The following is a 24,613-nucleotide window of genomic DNA, read 5'->3' as shown; positions in this document are numbered from 1 at the left end:
GGGGTCGGTGCCTGCAGGAGAGGTTGTTCGGCTGCAGCCGAGCTCTGGAAACGGTGGAACACCTTCTGGTTTAAGTCGCTGGCGTTTTCAAAATTCTTTTCTGCGTTCCCGTAAATCAGTTTTCGAGGCAGGTGCTCTTTTATTTTCCGGTTGGAAGCCGCATTCACCAGCCTCGGCACTGAGGAGTAGCTCCATTGTCATAAACCTCCCTGGGTAGATGGCTTGGATTAAATACGGAGTGACAGTTTTCGATTTGATCTTACAAGCCACGTCTATATAGTTACTTGTTTAAGCCCTCGCTATTTCAATTGTTATCTTCGTTTGGGTTATTCCTTATTCTTTCTACAGTTTTAGAATCTTAGACCGCATCTTGTAGTTTGAAACTTTATGTAGCATCCATCATTTCTCATTGTGCCTCTCTTTGGCTGTGCCGTTATTAGCAGATATTTTATTTTACTGTTCTCGGTGACTGTTGTTGGTCTTGCTTACAGTTCTCTGTAGGTTTTCCCTGGGGGTTGGGTTGTGTTTCCGGGGTTTTTGTTAAAGCAATGCACATCATGTCATGTGCATCCCTGTAGGGGCGTCCTGACTCTTGAAAGGGCGGTGTTTGTTTTGCAGATTCCGATTCTGGATCTGATTCAGATTCCGAGCAGGAAAACGCGGGCTCTGGGAGCAATGCTTCTGGCAGCGACAGTGACCAGGACGACGACAGGGAGGCAATCAAACCCAGTAACAAGGAGTTATTTGGGGACGACAGCGAGGATGAGGGGGCATCCCATCGCTCGGGGAGTGACAACCACTCTGAGCGATCCTACAATCGCTCGGAGGCTTCGGGGCACTCCGAGCACGAGGACAACGAGCAGTCGGACGGGGAGCAGCACAGCGCTTCCGAGGCTGCTCACGACGACGACGAGGACGACCGCGAGCACGGCTCAGATGAAGGCAGCCATCACTCAGAGGGAGATGGCTCTGAGAAGGCGCACTCAGAGGACGAGAAGTGGGGCAAGGAGGACAAAAGTGATCAGTCAGACGATGAGGAGAGGCAGCAGAACTCTGACGATGAGGAGAGACAGCAGAACTCTGACGATGAGGAGAAGGTGCAGAACTCGGATGAAGATGAAAGGCCACAGGTGTCTGATGATGAGGAAAGACTCCAGAACTCGGATGAAGAGAAAATGCAGAACTCTGATGATGAGGAAAGGCCACAGGCCTCAGATGAGGAGAAGATGCAGAACTCTGATGATGATGAAAGGGCCCAGCGGTCTGATGAGGAGAAGATTCAGAACTCTGATGATGAGGAAAGGGCCCAGCACTCCGATGAGGAGGAGCAAGAGCACAAATCTGGTAGGACTCAATACAGAAATAATGATCTGGTGCTGGTTTGGTCTCTCTTTATTGTTTTATTTACATTGGCCTGAAAAGATTGAAATTTCAATGTAAAGGCATTAATTACCTATCTTTTAACTATAGTCATCTTTGTAATTTTTTTTTATGCAGCACTTTTAGAGCTTATTAATACAGAGGAATTTTAAAATTTGTGGACCAAAATTTTTAATTTGCTGAGAATAATTATGCTCCTTATTAGAGTCTGCAAGGGGCAGCGACAGTGAGGACGAAGTTCTGCGAATGAAACGAAAGAAACCAATTGCATCAGATTCAGAAGCGGAGAGTGACACAGAAGGGCAGAAAGGTAAATGGTGGGGGGGTTTGTGGGGTTTTGGTTCCTTTAATCCTCTTCTTAGTGTGCCATTCATCAGCTACAGGGCTTGGTAGAATGGGTAGAGTTTGCTGTACGGTACCATGGAAATAACAGAACAGCCATCAGGAGTTCTGTGTGGGAGGCACATGCGCTGTTCCAGCTGATCCTCTCCAGTTAGCTCTGTCAGGTTTTCTCTCCTGCAAATGTTCTCCCATGCCTTTTTACTGAAAGATGTTAAAAAAGGGCTCCTTTAATCAGAGCAGTCCAGGGAACCTGCACTGTGTTTTGTGATGGTTTAGCTGGCTGAGAAAGAGGTGTTTGTTTTCTGAGAAGTAAACCCTCCAAAATGTGCAATGAAGTTTCTTTACTTCTATTCAGTTACTTGAATAAGGATTATCTTACACTCTTCTGTTGCCATTTCTCAACTTGATTTCCTTATTTGATAAATAAATCTTGCGTTAGGGCCATGTGTGCATATATATGTGTGGTTTAAAATTGTAATTTTTCTGCTAAAGAGCATGCAGATGTCATGGATCTGTTTGGAGGTGCTGATGACATTTCCTCAGGGAGCGATGGAGAAGACAAGCCACCAACCCCAGGACAGCCCATTGTAAGTGGACCTGACTTCTGAGATAATTAACACTCCATTCCACTCTGAAATGCAGAACAATTGAGTTGGGTAATATTTTAGTGAGAAAAAAGAGTAGTGGCATTAAATAGCATTACAGATAATTTTACCCCAGCTGAAAGAATTATGAAAGTTTTGTACATAACAATATCAGATGGACTCATTTATCTGCCTTCCCCCATCCCTGCTCCGCTTTTTGTACTTGGAAGAAATATGAAGAATAGTTTATAATTAGTTTAGAATAATTGCTATCAATAAAATACAAAGCCATAGCTGTCTTTGGTACCTTATTGCAGCTGTTTGAGAAATATTTTCATTTTGATGATAGTTTTTCGTCTTTTGTTGATAATAGATAAAAATACCTTCTTTAATCTTGTAGAAGGTGTCCCCCACAGAGTCTCCAGTGCTCAGCTGAAAACTCTGTTGGCTCCTTTGCTGTTCTTTACTGTCTTTGGACTCTTGAGTTTGCACAGAGTTTAAAATCACTTTGAGTGGCACATGAAAATGCTGAATTGAATTGCATTTAATGAAAATGTCTGAATTCTTCTATCCAAATCTTCCTGATCTCTCTGTGCCTGTGGGTGACTTTTCTTTAAGCAAAATGTAATTGTTAGAGCAGCAGTAGCCAGATAGACTCTTTTCACTTGCACTCCTATTCTTTGTTTTCATTAGGACGAGAATGGACTGAGTCAAGAACAGCAGGAAGAAGAGCCTATCCCAGAGACCAGAATAGAGGTAGAAATACCAAAAGTAAACACAGACTTGGGTAATGATTTGTATTTTGTGAAGCTGCCCAACTTCCTCAGTGTGGAGCCCAGGTAATTGCATGTTAAATACAGGATTGATAGGGTATTTTAGTGTTTCCCTGTGTTGCTTTTGTTTAGTAATGCAGTTAAATGTGTTTGGCCTACTTAAAGTTGTTGACATTAAGATGCATATTTTTGGTTGTGATTAGTCAATAGTAATGGCTGTTGTTTTCTAATCAGATAATTTTATCATGAAGTTGTGTTTCAGCTTGATTTAATAACTTATTTTCTGTAAAAACCAGACAAAAGTGCAATTTAATTGAAAGCACATGCTATCAGTTGAATTTTAAGCATAAGTTCAGGCTCTCAGATATGTGAAGGGCAAATGCACAGGACCTTTGTGCACTTCCCAGTGATTAAAACCAGCATTTTGAATTTCAGAATAAGACCAGTTTTATTTGTGTGTGTTGCATGTACTATTTAACTATGCAGAGGCTGGTTATTTCTTTTCCTATTCACCTAACCCAAACTGAAGTCATTGACTGGAATGCATAAGGAGCAGCAAAATAAATTATTGGAGTTGTTTGTGATGTTAGGTCCTTCAGCACTTGCAGCACAGTGCTGTTAAATCTGAGTGTTTTGCTAAACAACTTTCTTGCACTGTTGCCAAGGTCACTCCAGCTGGCAGCACAGCCTTGTCTGTGTCACACCTCAGCTCAGTCGTTCTCCCTGGCTTGGGGCTCCAGGCTGTTTCAGGGGAGAACTGTTCAAAATCTGGGTAGTGGCTGCTACCAGAGGGAAGTGCTGATGATGTTTGGGGTCAGACAGGACTGAAAATAGAATTGTACAGTAGCAAGAGTCTGTTCATCCCTTTCCCCTTGCAGCAGCCTGGGAGCTATTAGGAAGGAGGTTAGGGAAAGGGCTCCCCCCACTCCCATCACACTCATCAGATTTTTGAAGGAAGAGGAAAAACCATCTCATCTTGCTTTCTCTTTGGTTGGTTTTGAGATTGAAATATAAACAAACAAACAAAAAAACCCAACAAAGATTGTGCTCTTAGAAGATCCCCAATTCACCTCATTTATAAGAGATTTCTTTCGTTTTATTTCCTCTGTACAATCTTGTATATTTTCTGTTCCGCTCTTAACCCTGACCTCATCATGCTGATACTAAGGAAACAGTATTTTCTGAGGCAGACTTGCTTTCTTCAGCTGGAACCATTCAGAGGGTGTGAATGTTACCCTGTAATTGATGGTAGAGAGGACACTTGGGTCGGGCCCCGGGGTGGGAATTAGTGCAGTGAATTTCCTGGCTGCAGAAGGGGCTGTCCTACACTGCAGTGCCTGCTGTTGTGGGCAGGGAATAATTTAAACCTCTCGAGCACCTGTTAACTTGCACAACTCTGGAATAATCTGAATTAATTTTCTTGGAAGAATAAAGAATTTATTGTAAAATTTGTTGCAGACCTTTTGATCCCCAGTATTATGAAGATGAATTTGAAGATGAGGAGATGCTTGATGAAGAGGGTAGAACTAGGTTAAAACTCAAGGTATAATGCTAATTTTCCTTCTGTCTTTTACACTCACCTAGGCACTTTTCTTCAAAGTCTATTTCAGGTCTTTTGGAATGGTGTTTTGAGTTTTCAGATTATGAAAGTGTGGGCACTGAGGAACGTTGATCCATTTTAGCAATAATTTTTTAAAAGCTTGACAGCTGCATTTCACCAATAAAAGCAGTAGTGTTCACCTTTATTTCTTTGCATCATGCCACAAGTTACCAAGCCTTTCTAACGGCAATTTTCAACCTATATAGAGCATATTTTACCACAGCATTCCTTACTGTGAGCTAGAAAAGCTGTTTTGTTTCTTTTCCCCACAGGTAGAAAACACAATACGATGGCGGATGCGACGAGATGAGGAGGGGAATGAGATCAGAGAAAGTAATGCCCGGATAGTTAAATGGTCAGATGGAAGGTCAGTGTGGACTCTCTGCTATTGAAGTAGTGCAGTTGTTCTTGCAGTGACATGCAAAACTGGAAGGTCAGCAAACTTTGACATCACAGTACAGATTATTTTAGTCTCAGTGCTTTGAAAGGTTTATGCTCTGCTTAGTTTGGATCGAAATATAATTACTGGCTAGATATAAAAAGGAAACGAAGGCTTTCTTCATTTAGAAATGAGGTAAAAAAATAGACTGCAGTGGCTTTATCAAGTAACTGATGTGGGAATCTCTTTTAAGCATGTCCCTCCACTTGGGGAATGAGGTCTTTGACGTGTACAAGGCGCCGCTACAAGGAGATCACAACCATTTGTTCATCAGACAAGGGACAGGTCTGCAAGGACAGGCCGTGTTCAAGACCAAGTTAACCTTCAGGTAAACCTCCTGTTCTGTATCAAATGTTGATACTATTTGTGCAATTAGGTGTTGGAACTAGTGTATAAAGATTAGGTACAGCAGTCTGTAAAGCATCAGAGCTTCCCTGGTTAGTAAGAATGTGCTGTTTTCCAAACTCAGTTTTTCAGTAAGATTTGTGCTATGTTAGGGGTCTGAGTTGAGAAGGTTAATGTGCCATTTCCTGCGTTATGTAGGCTACAAATAGGTTTCTTGTGTATATGTTTTAATTCACATTTTTACAGGCAAGTCCTCATTTGAATCAGAAAAAATATCACTATTCCCTGAAATTAATCTTTTGTCTGATGCACAGTTGCTGTCAAGATGGTAACTGCTTCTTGAGATACTGATGTGAACTGTGAGGACAGATGTTTAGGTTGATACGGGTCAAAGGTTGTAGGATTGTAGAATCATTAAGGTTGAAAAACCCTCAGAGATCTTTGAGGCCAACTGTTAAAGGCTGGACTGGTGGTTTTAGTGACAGAAGACTTGATGTCTCCAGTAGCTGTTACACTGCACATAAATACTTTGTAGAAAGGGCTGATGCTTTTACTTTTGTGCAGATGAAGTCTCTGAAATCTCAAGTATGCTGCCCCTACCATTGTCTTTTGAAAATGGAGATGTTCCTTAAAGAAGTTCTTAACCCCTAGCAATTTTTTACCAGGCCACACTCTACAGACAGTGCCACCCACAGGAAGATGACTCTGTCTCTGGCAGACAGATGTTCGAAGACCCAGAAAATTCGTATTTTGCCAATGGCAGGCCGTGATCCAGAGTCTCAGCGCACAGAAATGATTAAGGTACTGTGGCATGGAACTCTCTGATCTGCTGGTTTAATCTAAGATATCACAACTGTAACATAGCTGGACATTTTTGAACATTCTATGATTTATGAAAAACAGTAATGTTTTGGAGTTTTAAGCGAGACTTACAAGCCACGGGTGTGGTTGGCAGATGACAAAACAAGGAGAATATTTGCAGCCTTTACACTGCTGTGAACTTATCTCAAAAGCTGCCATGGAATACGAGGTGCCCTTGAGATGCCTTGGGGTGCTTTTATCCCTCAGCATATTGCTCGTGTCTTTGGACAGAAAGAAGAGGAGAGGCTGAGGGCCTCCATCCGCAGGGAGTCGCAGCAGCGCCGCATGCGCGAGAAGCAGCACCAGCGGGGGCTGAGCGCCAGCTACCTGGAGCCCGACCGCTACGACGAGGAGGATGAGGGGGACGATGCCATCAGTCTGGCAGCTATCAAAAACAGATACAAAGGTGGCATCAGAGGTAACCTCAACAGCATGTCATTGAGGCCTGTGTGATTCAGATAGGGTCATTTCGCAGGAGGGTCCTGGGAGGGTAGGATTTTGGCAGCTCATTTGATGCATGAAGAGACATTAATTCAGTTTGTGTAAGTTTATTTTGTTTACTCTGGACTTAGATTCTGCAAACATTTTGTGGCACTGGATGTAAGACATTTTTAATATCCTCACTTCCTTGCCAGTTTCAGATAAACATAAATATTTGTCTCTTTATTTTTTTCTGGAATGTGCAGAGGAACGTGCTAGAATCTACTCTTCTGACAGTGATGAAGGCTCAGATGAAGATAAAACCCAAAGACTACTTAAGGCAAAGAAACTTAATAGTGATGAGGTAAGAAAAGGACTTTGTTCTTAAGCTGCTAATTTTTAATGAGGAACATTTCCTTCACTAAATCTAGTGTTTAAACCTGGGACTTCTGTGGTTTCATTTATGCCGTGGTGAGTGTGTTATTTGACTTGGCGTGCTTTCCGTGGTAATTAATCACCAATTTCTTATGCACTGCATTAGTTCACAGACCTGAGTGTTTCCCAAAGGAGGACACTGTTGTTATTGCTGATTTAAAGATGGAAAAATTAATGCAGAGTTATGTAAAATGACTTTACCAAAATTATGCAAGGAATAAGAAGACTTAATATTGGAATGCTAATGCAGTGTTACCTAAGTTACATGGTCGTCTCCTGTTTTTATGGAAACAGTGGAAGCATTTTCACATAGTATTTCTGCTCTTTTTAAATAGAAGAGTTAAAAAAGTGAGTTAAAAAGACTTGCTGTCCATTGCTAAACATACATTTTCCATCACCCTAGTATCATCTGAAACATTGGTCCCTGATCAAATTAACTGTTAGCTACAGCACTGGTGCTGTTTCCTCATCTAAAATGGTGTTTTATTGGTTTGAAATTTATGACTGCTGGGTATTATTAAATGAGTCTTTGTGAATATTGCATTTGTGGTTTAGTTCAAGTCATGTCACTGCTGGTACAGCACTGCAGTGTTACACAAGGAGTAAGCTGCTCTCACTTTCATTTCTATGCTGTGTTTCCTGCAAAGTCCCTGGGAGGCCTCACTCCCCAGCCCCTTGGGTGTTTTCTGTGTGCTCAGTGCAGGTTCTTGGTGCTCTTACAGAGTCAGCTGAGTTATTTGCACTAACAGGCGTTATAATGTGAAGTGGAAGTAAAAATTAGTTTTGTCTTCTGAAGACATAGATTGTGGCTTTATATTGTACATTAGGAAAATTTAATATTTCAGAAAATGTAACAGCCACAGTGAGTCAGGTAGACAAAACTGTAATTTTGTGAGCCCTGTGTTTGTTAGTAGAAACAGAATTGTTTATTTTTAAGCCACTATTAGGTGTGTTAGCTCATGATACAGCAATGTGAGGACTTGGCAGTTCCCTTCTCTCAGCAGAAAAGGTCCAATCAGCAGCATTTCTCTGCTGCTTGAGAAGCGGCAGCCTCCATTTTAAACGGAGTGACTGGGAGGCAGTGCTCTCCTCTCAGGGCCATGGAGTGGTGCTGCAGTGTCACAGAAAACCCCAGTGGGGCTCCAGTTCTTGTGCTCAGTCCCCACAGGGGGGTGTGGTGTTCAGTGCATGCCCACATATGTGGGACTCTGGCTTCTTGTACACTCACTGGCTTTTACCTGCTGTCAGTCAACAGCACAGCACAAATCTGTGTCCTGGTAGCAGTTTGTTACCATCACTGGCAATGTCAGTCTGTTATTAGTACACTTCATCACCACACAGCAAGCAGTTCCACTGTTGCTGCAGTTAATGGGGATATTCTGCTGAACAGGAAAGTGACTCACTGAACAATAGCCCAGTTACATTACAAGAGAATGTTTGTTCTGAGGAAGAAGCTATCACTGAGATTCCCACCCCTGCTAATTTCTGTTTTCCATGCTTAAAATTCCTTCCTAACCGAAATTCTCCCGGTACTTACTGAATACATTAATATAGAAACAAATGCTTTTGGATAAATAATTATTATTCAGAGTTCTGAAACTCCAAAGTTCTGGAACCCAATCTTTCCTCCTTAAAATCCAAGCAAGTTAGTTTAAAAAAAAACCCAAAAAAAACCCACCCAAACCCACATTCCAAAACCAACAAGTGGAAAAAGGGATGAGGTTTCTTGGACCTGAGAGTATTTTAAAAGATACTCTTCTTTTTCAACAATAGTTGAGTTACTGCTTGTTCCTCATGTCATAGTTGATGAGTTTTGCATTAACAACTCGTGATCTAAAATGCTGTTTGGAAGGATGATTCAAACTGAACTGGTGGAAATGTACATGGAGCAAAAATCAACCTGCTGACTCCATATTCATGAACTAAAGACTGAACATCCACCCTATAAAAGTCATTATGGTGTTGCTTGTAAGCAGGTAATTAACTCAGTGATTTGTGTTCCTTTGACGAGATCTTTGAAGCCTCATAAACTATAAAATGTTACATTTCTTGGGCTGTAAACTGGTGCTGATTCTGAGTGCCAATGGTTTCTCCTAAGTCTTTTTCTTTATGCCAGAGAGTGGTTAGTTTAGTTTTGTTTTTCTAATGAACAAAATACCCACTCCCTGAATTTCTTCTTTGCTTCAGGAGCTCTGATTCAGGGCATGCAGGTATAAAGAGTCTGAAAACTTAGCAGAGCTGCAGTGGCTGCCTGAAGGGAATGTGCCTGCATGCTGGAGAATTCACTGCAAATTCCAGGAGTTATCCATGCTCATGAGACTGGGTGAGAGTGCCCCTGCACACGCTGCAGATGCAGATAACACAGACTCTGAGCATGCCATGCTCAGGCAGAGCAGATGTGGGTGCAGGGCCAGCGAGGTGATGCATGGACCCCCCTGGTCTGGGGTGTGACACTGGCAGCAGTGACTGAACCACTGCAGCCACTCTGAGGTTAAGGACTGGCACAGGAGCAGTCCAGCTTCACAGCAGCACAGAATGGAAAAACTAGAACCAGTAATTTTGCTTTTCTTGCAAGAACGGCTTTGAGGTCTTTTTGTTGTTGTTCTGTGTTTTTCCTGTTTTAGCTTGAAGTATGGGGGTTTATTTCTGTCCTTTTTTTGCCTTTAGGAAGGTGAACCTTCTGGAAAGAGAAAAGCAGATGATGATGACAAAGCAAGTAAGAAGCCTAAGAAGTACGTGATCAGTGATGAAGAGGAAGAAGATGATGATTAATATTAAGGAAGCGCAGCAGTTGGGTCTTTCTGTTGTTGTTTTTTCTATATATATGTTTATATATATTGTACAGTTCTGTTAGAGCACAGATGTAAGTAACCATAAGGGGCTTATTTTGATAAAGGAAAATTCCTAAGTCTGCGTTTCTGGTGTGAATAAAGTTTTTTTGACTTCCTTTGACTCCAAGAGTTTTGTCTCGTTGCAGCAGCGAATGTTGCACCAGGGATCATCACAATGCTGATTTTTACCTTGCACAGTGTATTTCAGTTTTGAGAACTGCAGTAGCTGGTTACCAGGTGAATTGGTCAGTAACTTTTACTGAGTCCATATGGGGAAGCCATGCTAATCCCTGTGGAATGCTCAAACGAGAAGTTTGCCTGACAAGGGTATGGTGGCAGAGCTTGCTGTCTGTGTGGGGGGGCTGGAGGAAAATGTAGTGGTACAGTACAACTCTGCTTTTTCCCCAGATATTCCTGATTTCCTGTTTACTGGACAGCACATTACTATGCTGGTGTATTTTGCTGACTAGAAGTATTTCTTGCCATGTTTGAGTAAATCCTTTTAACTGTATGAACTTCACAGTTAACTGATCACATAAGACATTTATTTTTCATGCATTGAAGCCCAGAATGAATATCTGCATCTTGCCTGAGCAGTAATAATAATAATAATAATAATAATAATAATAATAATAATAGTCACATGCTAGTGATGTAAATGTCAGAGTAAAAGCACTTGCTTCAACAAAACTGAGACATTTCTGCCAGCAGAGCTGAAAGTCTCCTTTAAAAGGTGAAATGAATCACAGTGCAAAAAATACAACATGACAACAGTGTCTCAGAATCTCATGTAATTCTTATGGTGCCATTTCCTCTTGTTTCTGGTAGGTTTTATAAATGGCTTTGTGGAGCTGGGACATCACTGGAGGAGAATGTTCTGCACAGAACTGTTGCTGCGTTTACACTTTTTGTAAACACCTCCTTTGACAATGCAATGCCAGCTGTCAAGCAGTAGAAGAAATAACCTGAACTTTTCCACACTTTCTTTCAGAGAGGAAATACCCATGTGCAATCTCTCTCCCTGGTGAGAGCGCATTCTTATGTTACCTGTGCTGCTTTTTTGGCTGACTTCTCACATGGTCCTGCAGAGCCTGAATGTGACTTGAAGTTGAGAAAGCAGAAGTAGCTGAACTCCCCTTTAAACAAAACCACTGAGTGATGCTGTGCAGAGTTTAGGATGTGGATTCGTGTTACATGAACTGGAATTAGCTGGCAGTTACTGAAGGGGGACTGGTCCCCATCTCTCTCCTGCCCATCTGAATTTGGCTTTTTTCTAAAGCAGAAGGGGGAAAGTGCCCCATAGTGAGCGTTCTGCCTGTGATACTCCCTGGCTCTTTGAGTTAGAGCTTTCAACCTGGACATGGTGCTTTTGTCATCTGTAATTAGGAGAGGTGTTTGCCACAATGCTCTACCTCCATTTCTCGTGCCTGGAAGGCACAGGGAGCGTTCTGGCTGCAGAGCACAGAGCTCTGCATGTGTTAATATATTCTGCTGAGCAGCTGACTGCAGTGGAGACTGTGCAAGGAAGAAAACAAAGTGAAAGATTTCAGCTTGGGAGTCTGAGGGCCTGAGAAACTGTTCTTTTTTTTCGGTCATTAAATTGTTATCGAAGAGTTTCTGTGCCTCTTTAATGTGCAGATAAAGTCCTCCAGCTGCTGGGATTTTGACCCTGTAATCCTCTTAGTCTAGACTTCTGCTGGGTTCCTTACGTGAGGTTACCTGCCCTCCACTGGTAACCTTCTCAGGAAGAAGCCAGCTGTTTAGGCAGGGACTCGTTCTGTATGGATGTAACATGCTGTACTTTCACATAAAAGCCTCACAGATACCTCTCAAACAACAAATTTGGCATATGGAAACAGCACCATTTCACTGGTAATGTGTTCACTTTTGTATCAGTTTAATGAAAATGTTGGCTATTTTTATTTTTACTACACTCCTAAGAGTGAAAATGTTCTAATCACTTTTGTGAGTTTGATGCTGACTAAGCCTTTACTAAGTAAGTGGTCCACTTTAGCTTCCAAAAATGAGGCTTTTTGTGGATTACAAAGATGAAAAGAAGTCATTTTTTACACTGTTGTCTTTTGTAAATTGCTCTTTTAAAGATTTATTTAAATGTGGACTTCTAGAAAGTGTTTTCTGTTAAATTGGTTAAACAATCATCTTGTAATTAAAGTCACTTGAATGAACTTAGCCTTATCCCCAGTATTTTTTTAGTTGTGGGTCTAATGTATGGTTTTATTTAACTTGAAGACAGTTTTTGCTCTCCCTTTTCCCAGCCTCCCAGTCTGTCTGTTGATGGAATGAGGGTGTTTAAAGCCTGTTCTAGTGCCTGGTGAGGCTGGTAGAAGATTCAGGCGTGTTGCACAGTGCCAAGAGAGCTCAGCCCTGACCTCTCACTGCCTGAGTGGGCATTGCTGCGAAAGCAAAACACTTGTTTCAGGTAGGAGGGGGGTCAGGTTCCCTGAGGAAATAAGTTTTCTTCTTCCTAAGTAGGATGTGCAAATGGAGCATTCTTGGGAAGAAAGACAAGTATTTCCAGTGGAAAGTACAGGAGTTTATTACTGGGTGTTCTCTAAAGTTAGCAGGACAAACTGGTCTTCATGTCAGCACTCGGTGCAGCGTTACAGGCTGTGCCTGCTCACTGTCACTGCTCATTTCAGGTCTGAACTGAAACCTTTCCAAAAAGGTTCCAAACAAGCCAGGAAGCAGAGACACAGCTGCCACAGGGGCAGGTTTGAATAGGGTCTGTCAGAGCCCGGCGTGAGGAATGTCACAGGGAGCGAGCCCCGGGAAGTTCTGGGAGCTTGTGTAGCCCTCAGGTCAGGGAAGAGCAGCCTGGCTGAGCACAGCACCCTGAAGGCATTGCTGCCCACTGACCCGAGGTATTCCATTATGGAATTACATCTTCAGCTAAACCCAAGGGCACTTCCTCCTCTTGCAGCCATGGATACTGGGAATGCGTAGGGAATATATTGACTTTTATCTTGACAGGCAGCTAATTTGATCTGGCTGCCCTTACTGTAGACATGCTGGATAGGATGTTGCTGTGAATGAGTGTTTGATGGGTATTCAAATATCCACATCTGATTTTAGATATCCTTCATTCCAGTGGGATGAAAAAATTATGGGGCAGGGGAATGAATATTCAAAGATAGCAGGAGTTGTCCTGTAGTGACTGAATGAGCTCCAGAGTTTTCTGCAGCTCCTACTGCCCCTGTTCTTATCAGAGAGGTAACATCTGTGCATCTATTTAGGTTATTTATGGTGCTTGTCTGTTGATAATTAGGTTTGTGTCTGCTCTGACAGGTTAGGTAATGTTTTCCCAGGATCTCCACTGGCAAATGGCTGAGTTTTGCTTTTGGAATAAGAGTGTGGTAGAGAGGTCCTTCAGAAGGGTTCCTTCGTGCCCTTCAGTTCATGTCAGGGGTTTGATGCTGCAAACAGCTCAGTCCACTGCCCTGCGTTTTCCCATGATCTGAGGGGGCTGCGTTTTCTTTTGGAAGCAGTGGGTTCACAGTTGCCTTGGGTGAAGGCTTTTCTGTTGTGGGCTGAGTGACTGATACTGCCTTCTCAGTAACGTCAGTGCACAAAGAATTAAGAGCAAAAGACGTGGAAGTTTCACACCTAAGCTCTTGTTAGGAGCCTTGTCAGCAGTGGCCACGGTAGCTGCAGGTATGGTTTGGCACATGGAATCACAGGCTATCTCAGGCTGGAAGGGAGCCATAGGGATTGTCGAGTCCAACTCGCTGCTCCTCAGGGCTGCTTGAAACTAAACCACAGGACTAAGAGCATTCAAACACTTCTTGAACTCTGTCCGGCTTGGTGCTGTGCCCACTTCCCTGGGGAGCCTGTTCCAGTGCCCAAACGCCCTCTGGGTGAAGAACCTTTTCCTAATGTCCAAGCTGAGCTTCCCTGACACAGCTTGCCCCCGTTTCCTCTGGTCACCAGAGATCAGCCCCTGTGTCCCTCGGAGCAGTTGTAGGCTGCCATGGGGGCTGCCTTCCACGGCTGTGCTGGCTGTGGGGCCCTTGCATCTGGGGATTTAGATTCATTATGAATCATTTAGATTCATTATGAATTAATTGTAGATAATACCAGAATGGACTTTATCTTTCTGAACAAGTGCTGTTTTGATAGCATCCTGAAGTTCCAAAGAAACCCTTGTTTAGAAAAGTCGACTACTAGAGAATGTTGACTCTTTCTGGGCTAAGCAGGTGCTGTGCTCTGTTGGTGTGCTCCCTTTGCTGAGAGTGGAAGAACCTTCCTGTATGAGTGAGTCAAAATTCATCACGGGTAGATAAGGAGGGATTGGTGTTTTATGAGTACCACTCCCAGGTTTTTCTCACATATATTCATATATATGAATGCATATTTTCCATGTAATTCTCATGTCTCTCATGGTCAAAAACTTCCCTTAAATGATGAAAATACTTACTGGACACGATTGCAAAGTGACCACATTTAAACTGAGAACATTTTGCTAATCTGTGGATATGTTACCCTTTTGCAAATCCTGTTTGATCTCTCGGAACTAAATAGGATTATTCTGGCTCTCAGACTTTCTCAAACACTGAACTGGAGTAGCTGCTGACATGTATCAGGCAGCACCACGTATGTGGTTGTCTGTCTAAGATTTAGTCCTGCCACAGCACGACGTTGGTAGATACTGGGGAAAATAAATCTCTGAATGCTGCACTGCCAGTCTGAAGACTTGAGTCACTTTGTAATTTGGCACTTCACTGGACTGCAGGGCTGCTGTTCTCCTCAGCTATTTACTGCCTCTGCCCCTGTTTTTCCTTGGGACAACTTTCCCTTCAGTTACCCAGCAAAGTTTTTGGGTAAGCTGGATTATCTGAGACTTTTCAAGCCTTTTAAATGTCCTTAATACATGTGCAGTGACATTTATTAAGGGCATTCTGGATTTACATGATGGGAATTACATAAATGTGCAAAGCACTGTGATTGCAGTGTGATCCTCAGAAATACTGACACCTCTGTGTAAGTCACACATGGTGCAGAGCAGCATTTTTAAGTCTGATTTCTGTCTCTGTCTTACTTGCCAGAGATCCACGCCATGTAACTAAGAGGAGCTGGAAGGCTGGGAACAGTTGGATCTGCAGAGGAGCTCATGCTACTGTTAAGAATGGAGCCTGTGGGTTGGAAAAGGCTGAGAGTGCTGACCTGGATGCTTGGGACAGTTCATAGCTTGGATGCAGCACTGGATATGACAGCAGTTTACATCTAACACTCACTTTCCTGCACAGAAAAACAATTCCCAGTAAGGTGGAAGGAAACTTTTTTAGGTTTTTTTTTTGAGTTCCATGGACTTCTTTTGAGCCTCTCTTTATCCCGGTTTTTGTTTTTCTTTTTGCCTTCCTTTCACAATTTATTAAGTCTCCTCAGACTTTCCTGGGCCAAACAGGTTGCTGTTGTTACACATCACCATCCAAGGTGTGCTGGCAGATCAGCTCTATTGCCAGGGATCTACAAATGAGATCTCCAGCTTTTTGACACAGCTAAGGAGGTGTCACGTTTGAGCTGGTGAGGGGATCTCTGGGGTGGTTCAGGACTGGTGACCTGCATGCTGTGGGGCTGAACTCTGAGCAAACCTCTTTTTTCCAGCAGACTGTGACTGTAAAATTCTTCTAAAGTACACAGCCTTCCAAAGTTAGAGATTTTAGGCAGATTGGCTTTTCGAAGGGCTTTGGTCTTGAACGAGTCCTGCTTTTAGGTTTTTCTTACACCGGGTTGCTTCAAAAACCTGAAAAGCTTTAAGATTAAAGGAAATCTGAAATTAAACGGAGGGGGGAAGTCTTGTTGTTTCGGGAGCAGGGGAGGGGCAGAAGCCCTGGCAGGTGTTGGATCTCGCTTCTCTGGACGGAGCTGGGTCTGTGTGAGCCCGCAGCTGCCCCTGCCCCGGGCTCTGCCCTTGTGTGTGCCGCATCCCGGCCTCGCACACGGGAGCTCCGGAGGCACAGCGCTGTTTCTTGCTCTTCGGGAAATGTGGCAATTAATGAAGAGTGGGCTCACAAACAAACAAAAAAAAAAAAACCAAAAAAAAAAAACAAAAACAAAAACAACCAAACAAACAAAAAAGCAGGCATGCCCCGGCTTTCTATAAACGCACTAATTACTCCGAAGTACACAAGTCGTCCGCCAGAAGGATGTGTTTCTCAAATCGTTGCTCCAGATGGTTCTTTCCCAGCCATATAAATGTATGTGTTTTAAAAGTGGCAACGAAGAAGGCTGTAAAATGAACTGAAAAGTTGCATAAAACAAAAACAAAACAAAACAAAAACCCAAAATCCAAAACCCAAACCGAACAAAACCAAACAACAAACAAAAAAATACCCAAAAGCAAAAACAACAAAAAAAACACCAAACAAAAACCCCACCAAAAAAAAAAAAAAAACAACAAACAAAACCCCAAAGCATACTAATGCAATTTAGCTAAAAAAGAAAAAAAACTCTGCATTCAGCAGCGAAGACGTGAGCTGTTTGCCCGTCCCCACAGCCCTGGGGGCCGCGCCCCGGCAGCTCGGGGAGCGCAGGGAGCGGCGCAGCCCTGGGGCTGGAGCCCGGGGTGGGCCAGGAGCTCCCGAGCCCGGCCCGTGCAGCTCCAGCACGTGTCTGTCCTGCCATCACCCGCTGATTTATCCTAACAACAAACAAAACCCCAAAGCATACTAATGCAATTTAGCTAAAAAAGAAAAAAAACTCTGCATTCAGCAGCGAAGACGTGAGCTGTTTGCCCGTCCCCACAGCCCTGGTCCTGCCGTCCCTCACTGGTTTATCCTGCCATCCCTCCCTGGTTTATCCTGCCATCCCTCACTGGTTTATCCTGCCGTCCCTCACTGGTTTATCCTGCCATCCCTCCCTGGTTTATCCTGCCATCCCTCACTGGTTTATCCTGCCGTCCCTCACTGGTTTATCCTGCCATCCCTCCCTGGTTTATCCTGCCATCCCTCACTGGTTTATCCTGCCGTCCCTCACTGGTTTATCCTGCCATCCCTCCCTGGTTTATCCTGCCATCCCTCACTGGTTTATCCTGCCGTCCCTCACTGGTTTATCCTGCCATCCCTCCCTGGTTTATCCTGCCATCCCTCACTGGTTTATCCTGCCGTCCCTCACTGGTTTATCCTGCCATCCCTCCCTGGTTTATCCTGCCATCCCTCACTGGTTTTTCCTGCCATCCCTCACTGGTTTTTCCTGCCACCCGAGGCAGTGTGCTCGCCCTGTGCTGCTGCTCTTGCACGGCAGGGCTGCGTTTGCAGTACAAAGTGTTTGGCTGTTGCCTGAGTTATGGTGTGTTCAGTGTTTCTCAGGCAAGGTGTAATTTTATTCTGCTCCAAGACAGATTATGGGAAGGGCCCTGTGAGCTGTGAACAGTGCTGGGGTTTAGCCTGTGTGTGAAGCCTCTCTGAGGCTCAGGTGGTGAGTTTGGGGCCGTGGTGTGGCATGGCAGGACTGGTGTTACGTGGCAGCATGGCTTACAGACCCTTTAAAGGTTTGGAAAGCAGGAAAATGTTTGCTGAGATGTAGAGAGTAGCAAATCCCTGAAGCCAAAACTCTGCAGTACGGAGTACTGAGTGCCTTAGTCCTTGGATTGCTTGGCATGAAACACCAGTGGGTTTAAGCTCATAGAAAAATAGGTTTGCACATGGACCTCTGTGCTCTGAGACAGGATAAACTTGATGTAAGCCTTTCTGGCAGATTTTAACCTGTAATTTCACAGTGCTGATTGTGCTGCTTAGCTGTCTCTGGTTTCCCAAAGGTTTTCTGAGTCTCAGCTCACCTTTTGTTACAGCTGCAGTCAGTACATTTTCTGCTTTCTGTAAACAAGGGAGGGCTGCAATTCACACAGCTGCTTTTTGAGCCTATTCCTAAATGTGGTGGCATCTCTCTCACTCAGCTGGCGACCACCAAGCGCTTGTCAGCTCCCATTTGCTCAGACCCCTGGATTATTCCTGCTTCTGGAAAACAAAAAAAGCGCCTTTAGGCCTTGCAACTGAAAGTTCTGTCTGTATGTGGGGAGTCTGTTTTGTGAAGATGAAGCAAGGCTGCACGTTGCATGAGGTCATTTGGAGGTGGGAGATGAACTATCCTTGCGCTTTGGTCTGACCTTGATAATGCAATGGCAGAGCTTTGATGTGAAAAGCTGAGATTGCTGCTTTGGGCCAGCTGTAACTAGTTCCTGTTGCTGTTAGTCAGTTTTAGGGGTTCAGAAGGGAACAGGAGAGATCAGGCAAGAGCAGCACACAGAATTCTTGTCATTGGGCAGCGTTTTGGCTCTTGTGACCGGTTTCCATAGCAGGAAAATACGCAGCTTTGGTTAAACCTGTTACGTGTGACTTTGTTGTTGTGCTCTGAAATGATTCCTGCACTTAACAGCAGCGCTGAGCAGTGTCAAACCTCCTGTTGCCAGGTCGAGAGTGGGTGTTGTGCCAGTGTGTTTGTGCAGAGAGGAGCTGCCCCGGCAGCTGAAGGGCAGCTGGCAGCTCTCCTGCCTCGTCATGCGCGCTGGCAGGCACTCCTGGACTGATTCACCGCCCCAAAATAACCTGCTGGGCCAGGGCGTTCTTGCGAGCCCCGTGTGCCTCAGCGTGACCGAGGGGAGACAGGGAGGTTCCCTTCTGCGGTGCTGGGCACTGCTAACACCAGCTCCGAAGGGGATTGGCACTCTGAGCTGCAGGTCCCAGCACACGGGGCATTCCTCTGCTCCGAAGCCACGCACCTTTGGGGAAACAAGCAGTGGCTGCTCCTTGCCAGATCTACCGAGGTGATGCCCCAGGCGCTTCCATGGAGCTGGGGGCAAGCGTGGGGGCTTGTGTGCCACGTGTGCTCTTCCACCTGCAGGAGAAACCTCATAACCCCAGTGCTGATCAGGTTGTCACCTGCCCAAGGGCAGCACTTCACAGCTGTTTTTCTTTCTCTTTCTGAAAATCTGCCAACTCTACAACCAGAACAGTGGTTCCCAGCTGCCATGGAGAGAAAGGTGGTGGCAGGAAAGGGTTTCAGATTTTGTAGGAGTCAGGGGTGTCCCTGGGGAATGTAGTAAAAACCTGACCATTTTGCCCTCAGCAAATCCCAGGCACTACTTCCTGAAGTGGAGGGGTGGCTCATGGAAGTTCCACCCTGTGTGGATGTGGGCAGCCCTCATGCCACAGCAGCTCTTTGAGTGGCCTCAGGGAGGTACCAGGGCAGCTGTGCAGAGTGGCCTCTTCCCAGGGTCCTTTCTGTGCTTCCTTACTGCATTCCCCCCTTCGCTTTTGGCCCTCTGACTCCTCTGCAGGACTCAGTACTGGTATCTTCATTCTGCTTGTGCTAAATTCTGAAATGAATGGTGTATTTAGCAACGGTTTTAGTATCTTTAAAAAATACTGTTGTCATGTTTGTTTCCATTTTCAAGAGCAACTGAACACCTCGTTTCTCCCCAGCCTCCTTCCACTCCCCCAGGCCACCGAGGTGCAGAGTTGTTCTCTCTGCAGCTGCTTTTAGCTGACAAGAGCCAATCGCCACCTTTTGCAAAATGGCCTGCAACGTGTTTTCTTTCTGTTGCTCTTCTGCTCTGCTCTCCTTCACTTTGATTTATAGCTCCACATGTGGTTACGTTAATGGAGAGCCTTGCAGGGACAGGCTGTGTGCTCAGGCACTGCCTGGGGAAGCGTTCAGCTGCCTGGATCTCCACGGCTGCGCCACGGCCCAGCGGAGCGAGCGTTTAATTTAGCAAATGTCTCTGCTAACCTGTCACAGCGCTGCTTGTTTTCATGGGAGCATATGCTCTGGTGGGGGCTGTTGATTCAGTAAAAGTGATGGTAGCCAGTAGAGCTGATCAAATGCTCCAGAAATCGTTTATCATGTAAATCATTCAGCGGCTGTTGGTGTTTCTTATCACATAATGTGTTTGACCACTTGCAGGTTGGTGTGCTCCGGTGCACAGGCTTGCTGAGGGGGCTTTTCTGCTTCACTCACCCCTGGTGCAGGTACAAAGGTTTCCTGTGCTCCTTGTGGGCGATACAAGAGGGGAGGCAAGAGTCTGGAAGGTCTGGTAAAGGCTTGAAGTCTTCTTCATACAACTCCCCAGTTGGAGCAAGGCCAGATAGAGCCTCTGAGAGCTGCTGACTCTGTGTGCTAAAGATGTTATCCTTCATTTCTGCCCCAGAGTTCAACACTGCCACAGTTATGTCAGAAAAAGGGATAATTGAACGTGCCCTGGGTGGTGACCTCGGGTAACCCAGCTGTCTGTGCCCAGAGCTGGGCTTGCACAACCTTTGGGGCTGTTGGGGCTGTGGGAGAGGCAGGTAACCTGCAGCAGAGGCCAGCGGGGCGCTGGCCGCTCAGGTGTCGGGGCTGCACACAGCTCTGCCAGCAGCAAACAGCTTTAAGGTCTTTTTGTTTGGTTCAAGTGAGCGTGTCCTCTGTTCTTCTACAGAAAGTTCCATTGCTGTCTGATGTGACACATTTATATTTGTATCAGGATTGTGGGGTTTGGTTATTTTTTTGTTTTCTGGACCAGGTGTGTTAGTCACTTCATGCTTAGGTTAGTTACACGAGCGTAAACCTTCTAGGATATAGATACGTGGTTTAGGTATCAAGTGCTGAGTGCACTGTGTAAAACTGCACCTAAGAAGGATCCTTTGCTACCTTCCACCTGTGGTTGTCCCTGTCATGTGCCTGATTTGACTGGGTCTCACCACAGGAGCAGCCTTTTCCCATCCACAGTGCTGGAGTCTACTTACTGTGGACATGCAGCATCAAAATATCTTCTTAGGGTGTTGGCAGGTAGGTTGGGAGTGGCATGGGGACCCCCAAGACCTTGGATGTTTAACTTTTATTTTTTTAAGTTTTGAATTGCGTTTGAAATGGTTGGCTGATCCCTCCTCTACCTCAGCCTTGGCAGCGCATTTACAGTACGAACATCAACGGTGCGAATCCCGGTTTCCCTTTCAGAAGTGAGTGAAGATCAGGCCTGCAAGCCTGCCTGGGGCTGTAACTTGCCCGTGCATGGTCCATTTGCATTGCAGATGTGGTTTCCTCACAAGCCAGGGGCTGGAAGGCAGGCTGTTCTCTGCTGGCATCCCACACCCATCCTCGTCTGTTGGGCACTACCTGGTCCCTCAAGCAGCTTCTCCAGCAGCCTCTGCAGTATTTTAACCCAGGGCTTTTTGGGGTGATGAGTGGCCGAAGCAGCCAATTAACCCCTGCCCTGCCCTGCCAGTGCCCTTCCCTCGGTGTTGAGATGCCTCTCACATGAGTGCCTTGTGGAAATGTTGTTTTCTGTGGTATTTTAGATAAATCCACTCTTGTGTCCTGTTTGAAACAGCCCTTAAGGAGATGTGGGTCCCCTTAGACGCACGGAAGTTGTGGCAAGCAGCCCGTGGAGCTGTGATGCTGGCTGTGCTCCAGGATGCTGTGGGTGTGCGGAGGTCGGGGGCACCATCCACAGCATCACCTCTGGAGTGCTGCTCCTTCCCACATGGAACAACGGGGGAGAGAGAGGAGCCCTGCCTTGAAGGGGAGTGGGATGTGCTGAGGTCTGAGGGCTCTGCTTCCCTCCCTGCCCACCTGCTCAGCGCTGCTGCTGCTGCCAGGGTGCAGCTTCACGGAGCCTGTGGGAGCGTGGGACAGGGCTCTTCTGGCAGAGGGGTGGTGTGGCTGCAGTTTCATGCTGTGGGCACTTTGGTGACAATATCCCCCACTCCACCCTTGGCTTCTCGTCCTGGGTTCTGGCACTGAGCGAACCTCCTCTTGTGCTGACACAACTGCACACGGGGACTCTGCAGGTCTGCTTCTGAAGGAAACACAAGGCTGATTTTATGTGACTTGCTTTTAATATTACTAATTTTAAGGCATAGATCTGTTCCTGAGTTAGTGAAGCCCCACAAAGTGACTGGCAACTCAAGGACTTTACCTTGGAGAACGACTGTCCCTAGGGTAGGTGGAACTCACAGTGAGAGTTCCTGTGGCAATTTGTGCTGCTCATAGCACCCTGAGCACTGAGAATTCAGCAAATTGTCTGGAGAGGGAAGGATTTAAAATCACAAGAGCCAAATGTCTCCTAAGGCCACCTCAGTGCCTGCAGTCACCACCCCTCACGCGCCTCCTGGCTCTGGCGGAGTGGGAGTCAGCCAGTTCTCTGTGCACTGGCCTGTGTAGGGAGAGCAAGTGGGAACTGCAGCCTGTGGGAGTATTTCGTGTACCAAAACGTGACTCGAGGTGCAGCTCAGTGCCACGTTTTCTTTAGCAACAAAGCCTCCCAATGAAAAGAGCCAAAGCCACTTGACAAAACTATTCCTGCTCCGACAGCCTGGGCTTCTCCTCTGGCCACCGACCTACCTGTGGGGCCACAGTGCAGGTGGGAGTACTGAAATTATCAAAGTTCAAGAAAATACCCTTTTAAACAGAGAAAAATTTGTTCCTGAACTAAGCTCCTTAATTTGTGAGCTGCTTGGACCCTCAGCATCTGACAACCTTGTAAAGCAGTAGAGAGAGCACTGGCCTTGCAAGTGTGTGTCTGAGGAATCTGTCTCCACCCTGAAACCAGGGGGAGGAGAGGAGGAACTGTATTTTTGGCACAGGTTACTTTGTGTATTTACATCTTCTGCTGAGAGGAATTGCCTGTAATGGCCAAATATGAGTGATCCAGTTAATTTGGGGTTCTTTTTCTCCTCCAGCTCATGGCAGCTCTGCAGTGCTGCACAGGGATGCAGATCTGAGGCTGTTTAAATACTGCTCACTTTCTCAGTTTATCACTCTCCTCCTTGACCTTCCCTCCCGGCCGTGGAGTAGTGTGTGCATGTCTGTCACTGCTGAGCGTTTGAGTTCATTGTTAGGCTAAGTTCGTGGTCAGCAGCTGGGCTGCCTCGGCATCCTCGGGGCAGTGGCACTCCCTGGGCTGGCACGCTGCAGGTGGGAGCAGCCAGCCCAGCCACAGCCAGGGCTGTCCTTGGGGGTGGTGGCTGAGGCAGGAACGCTCGGCTGAGCCCCACGGGGTTCCTCAGGACTGGAGCCGGTGCCCTGCCTCCTCAGGTGGGTGCTTTGGAGCTGTTGTTGAACCTCCCCTTTGCAGTGAGCACCTGCCCCAGCCTGCAGTGCCACTGCTCCCTCTGGGCAGCTGGCAGCGTGCGTGGAGTGAGGCCAGTGGTCACTGCAGGGATCCTCTGCTCCTCACAACAGCCTGTAATTAGGGTGTCCATGCCAGCCCTAAGGGCTGCCTGAAAGCAAAGGCTTGGGACACAGCAGGAGGCATGGAGTGGAGAAGCATGCCCGTGCCAGTGCTCAGTGCCATAGTGGGTCAGGGCAGCTGCTGCCCCTCTTTGAGGAAAGATGGTTCTAGAAACCTGGGCCACCTTGCCACAAGCCTTCCTGCTGCCCAGGTGTGCCAGGTAAGCTGGGGTGGAGGCTCCTGAGTGGGACCTGGCACCAGGTGAGAAACCATGCTGCTGAAGGGAGCTGCCTGCCAGTCTGTGGGCTGCAGGGCAAGGTGTGAGGCACACAGCAGGCACCACTGCAGGCACGTAAGGCCTGCTCCAGAAGGTATGTTGTGTTCCTGACTTGCAATACCCTACCAAGATGTGACTGTGACTAGGACCTTATTTCTCTTTTATTTTAGCAGCTGAATGAACATTTTTCTCTCCTGAGAATGTACTGCACTGGGCAGAAAGGAGTTACCTCTTTGGAGTGATACTAATTTGGGCAGTGCCAGGTTTTCAATGTCATGGCAAAGGGTCTAAAGTATGATGGAATACGCTATACCTCCTCTGTCATCGAGTTCAGCCCTAAAGGCAGCATCCCCCAGGGACTGAGAGTCCTGGGATTCATTCTGGGAAAAGCAGTGACGCTGTGGGGCCGGGCTGGTTATGCACACGTAACGAGACCCAGCTGGAGTAAGGGGAAACTGCCTGCAACACGAGAAGGTCATGTTGTGCTGCTTCTCTGGTTTCCCAAGCTAAGCCTCACACTGTGTCCCTGAAATACCTAGGTAAGGCTAAAATTAAGTCAGTCAGATAAATATTTATAGTACAAATGTTGGGATATAATCCTCAAGGGGTCTGATTGCTCTCTCTGTACTCCAAAATGTACTAAAGGGGAAATAATAGTGCTATAAATACAGTCATGTCTAGCTGGGTCATTACCTTGGGGTGTTTCTGGTCCTTCTCTGGGGACTGGAGTTGCAGCAGTGAAAAAATTATCAGGGAACTGAAAACCAGCAGAGGGTGATCCCTTTGCCAAGGATACTTGGTTTGCAAGGCCTCCTCAGTTCTGCAATGATTCATCATTACAGTAGCAATCAGATTTAAAGTCCTTGTATGTGCAAGTCATGGCAGCACCTAGGGCAGCCCTTGTACAGTCTGGTCAGACCATTTTGTTGCAGATTTCTTTGGAGAAGCCTTGCCCATCAGATCTTTTGGGTGATCTGTGGTGAGGTTTTTCTAGTTTCTTATTGCCTTGTATTAGAAAATAGAACAGTGCACAAGCTTTGAGGATTTAGACAAAAGTAATAAATTTTTTATTGTATTTTTCAACTGCTAGTCTCCCACACCAATTTACGGAGACATCTTCCAAAGTATTTAATATCTATACACAGACAAAGTGCAACTTTT

General features: G+C 45.8%; 1 protein-coding gene across 1 annotated transcript in view; it reads left to right on the top strand.

Moving 5' to 3' along the window:
* LEO1 (LEO1 homolog, Paf1/RNA polymerase II complex component) overlaps nt 1-10,131 on the top strand; it is an 11,652-nt gene extending 1,521 nt beyond the window's left edge. Inside the window, exons 2-12 of the mRNA XM_017742545.1 lie at nt 600-1,344; nt 1,586-1,690; nt 2,215-2,309; nt 3,000-3,145; nt 4,538-4,622; nt 4,952-5,046; nt 5,312-5,446; nt 6,129-6,264; nt 6,556-6,742; nt 7,011-7,108; nt 9,847-10,131. Coding sequence (XP_017598034.1) covers nt 600-1,344; nt 1,586-1,690; nt 2,215-2,309; nt 3,000-3,145; nt 4,538-4,622; nt 4,952-5,046; nt 5,312-5,446; nt 6,129-6,264; nt 6,556-6,742; nt 7,011-7,108; nt 9,847-9,951 — 1,932 coding nt within the window. The 3' untranslated portion in view covers nt 9,952-10,131. The remainder of the gene's footprint in view (nt 1-599; nt 1,345-1,585; nt 1,691-2,214; nt 2,310-2,999; nt 3,146-4,537; nt 4,623-4,951; nt 5,047-5,311; nt 5,447-6,128; nt 6,265-6,555; nt 6,743-7,010; nt 7,109-9,846) is intronic.
* The last annotated feature ends 14,482 nt before the right edge of the window (nt 10,132-24,613 follow it).

This window comes from Corvus brachyrhynchos, unplaced genomic scaffold (genome assembly GCF_000691975.1).
Source record: "Corvus brachyrhynchos isolate BGI_N302 unplaced genomic scaffold, ASM69197v1 scaffold97, whole genome shotgun sequence".
Lineage (NCBI taxonomy): Eukaryota > Metazoa > Chordata > Aves > Passeriformes > Corvidae > Corvus > Corvus brachyrhynchos.
The sequence above is the reverse complement of the archived record's forward strand: the minus strand, read 5'-3'. Positions and strand labels throughout refer to the sequence as shown.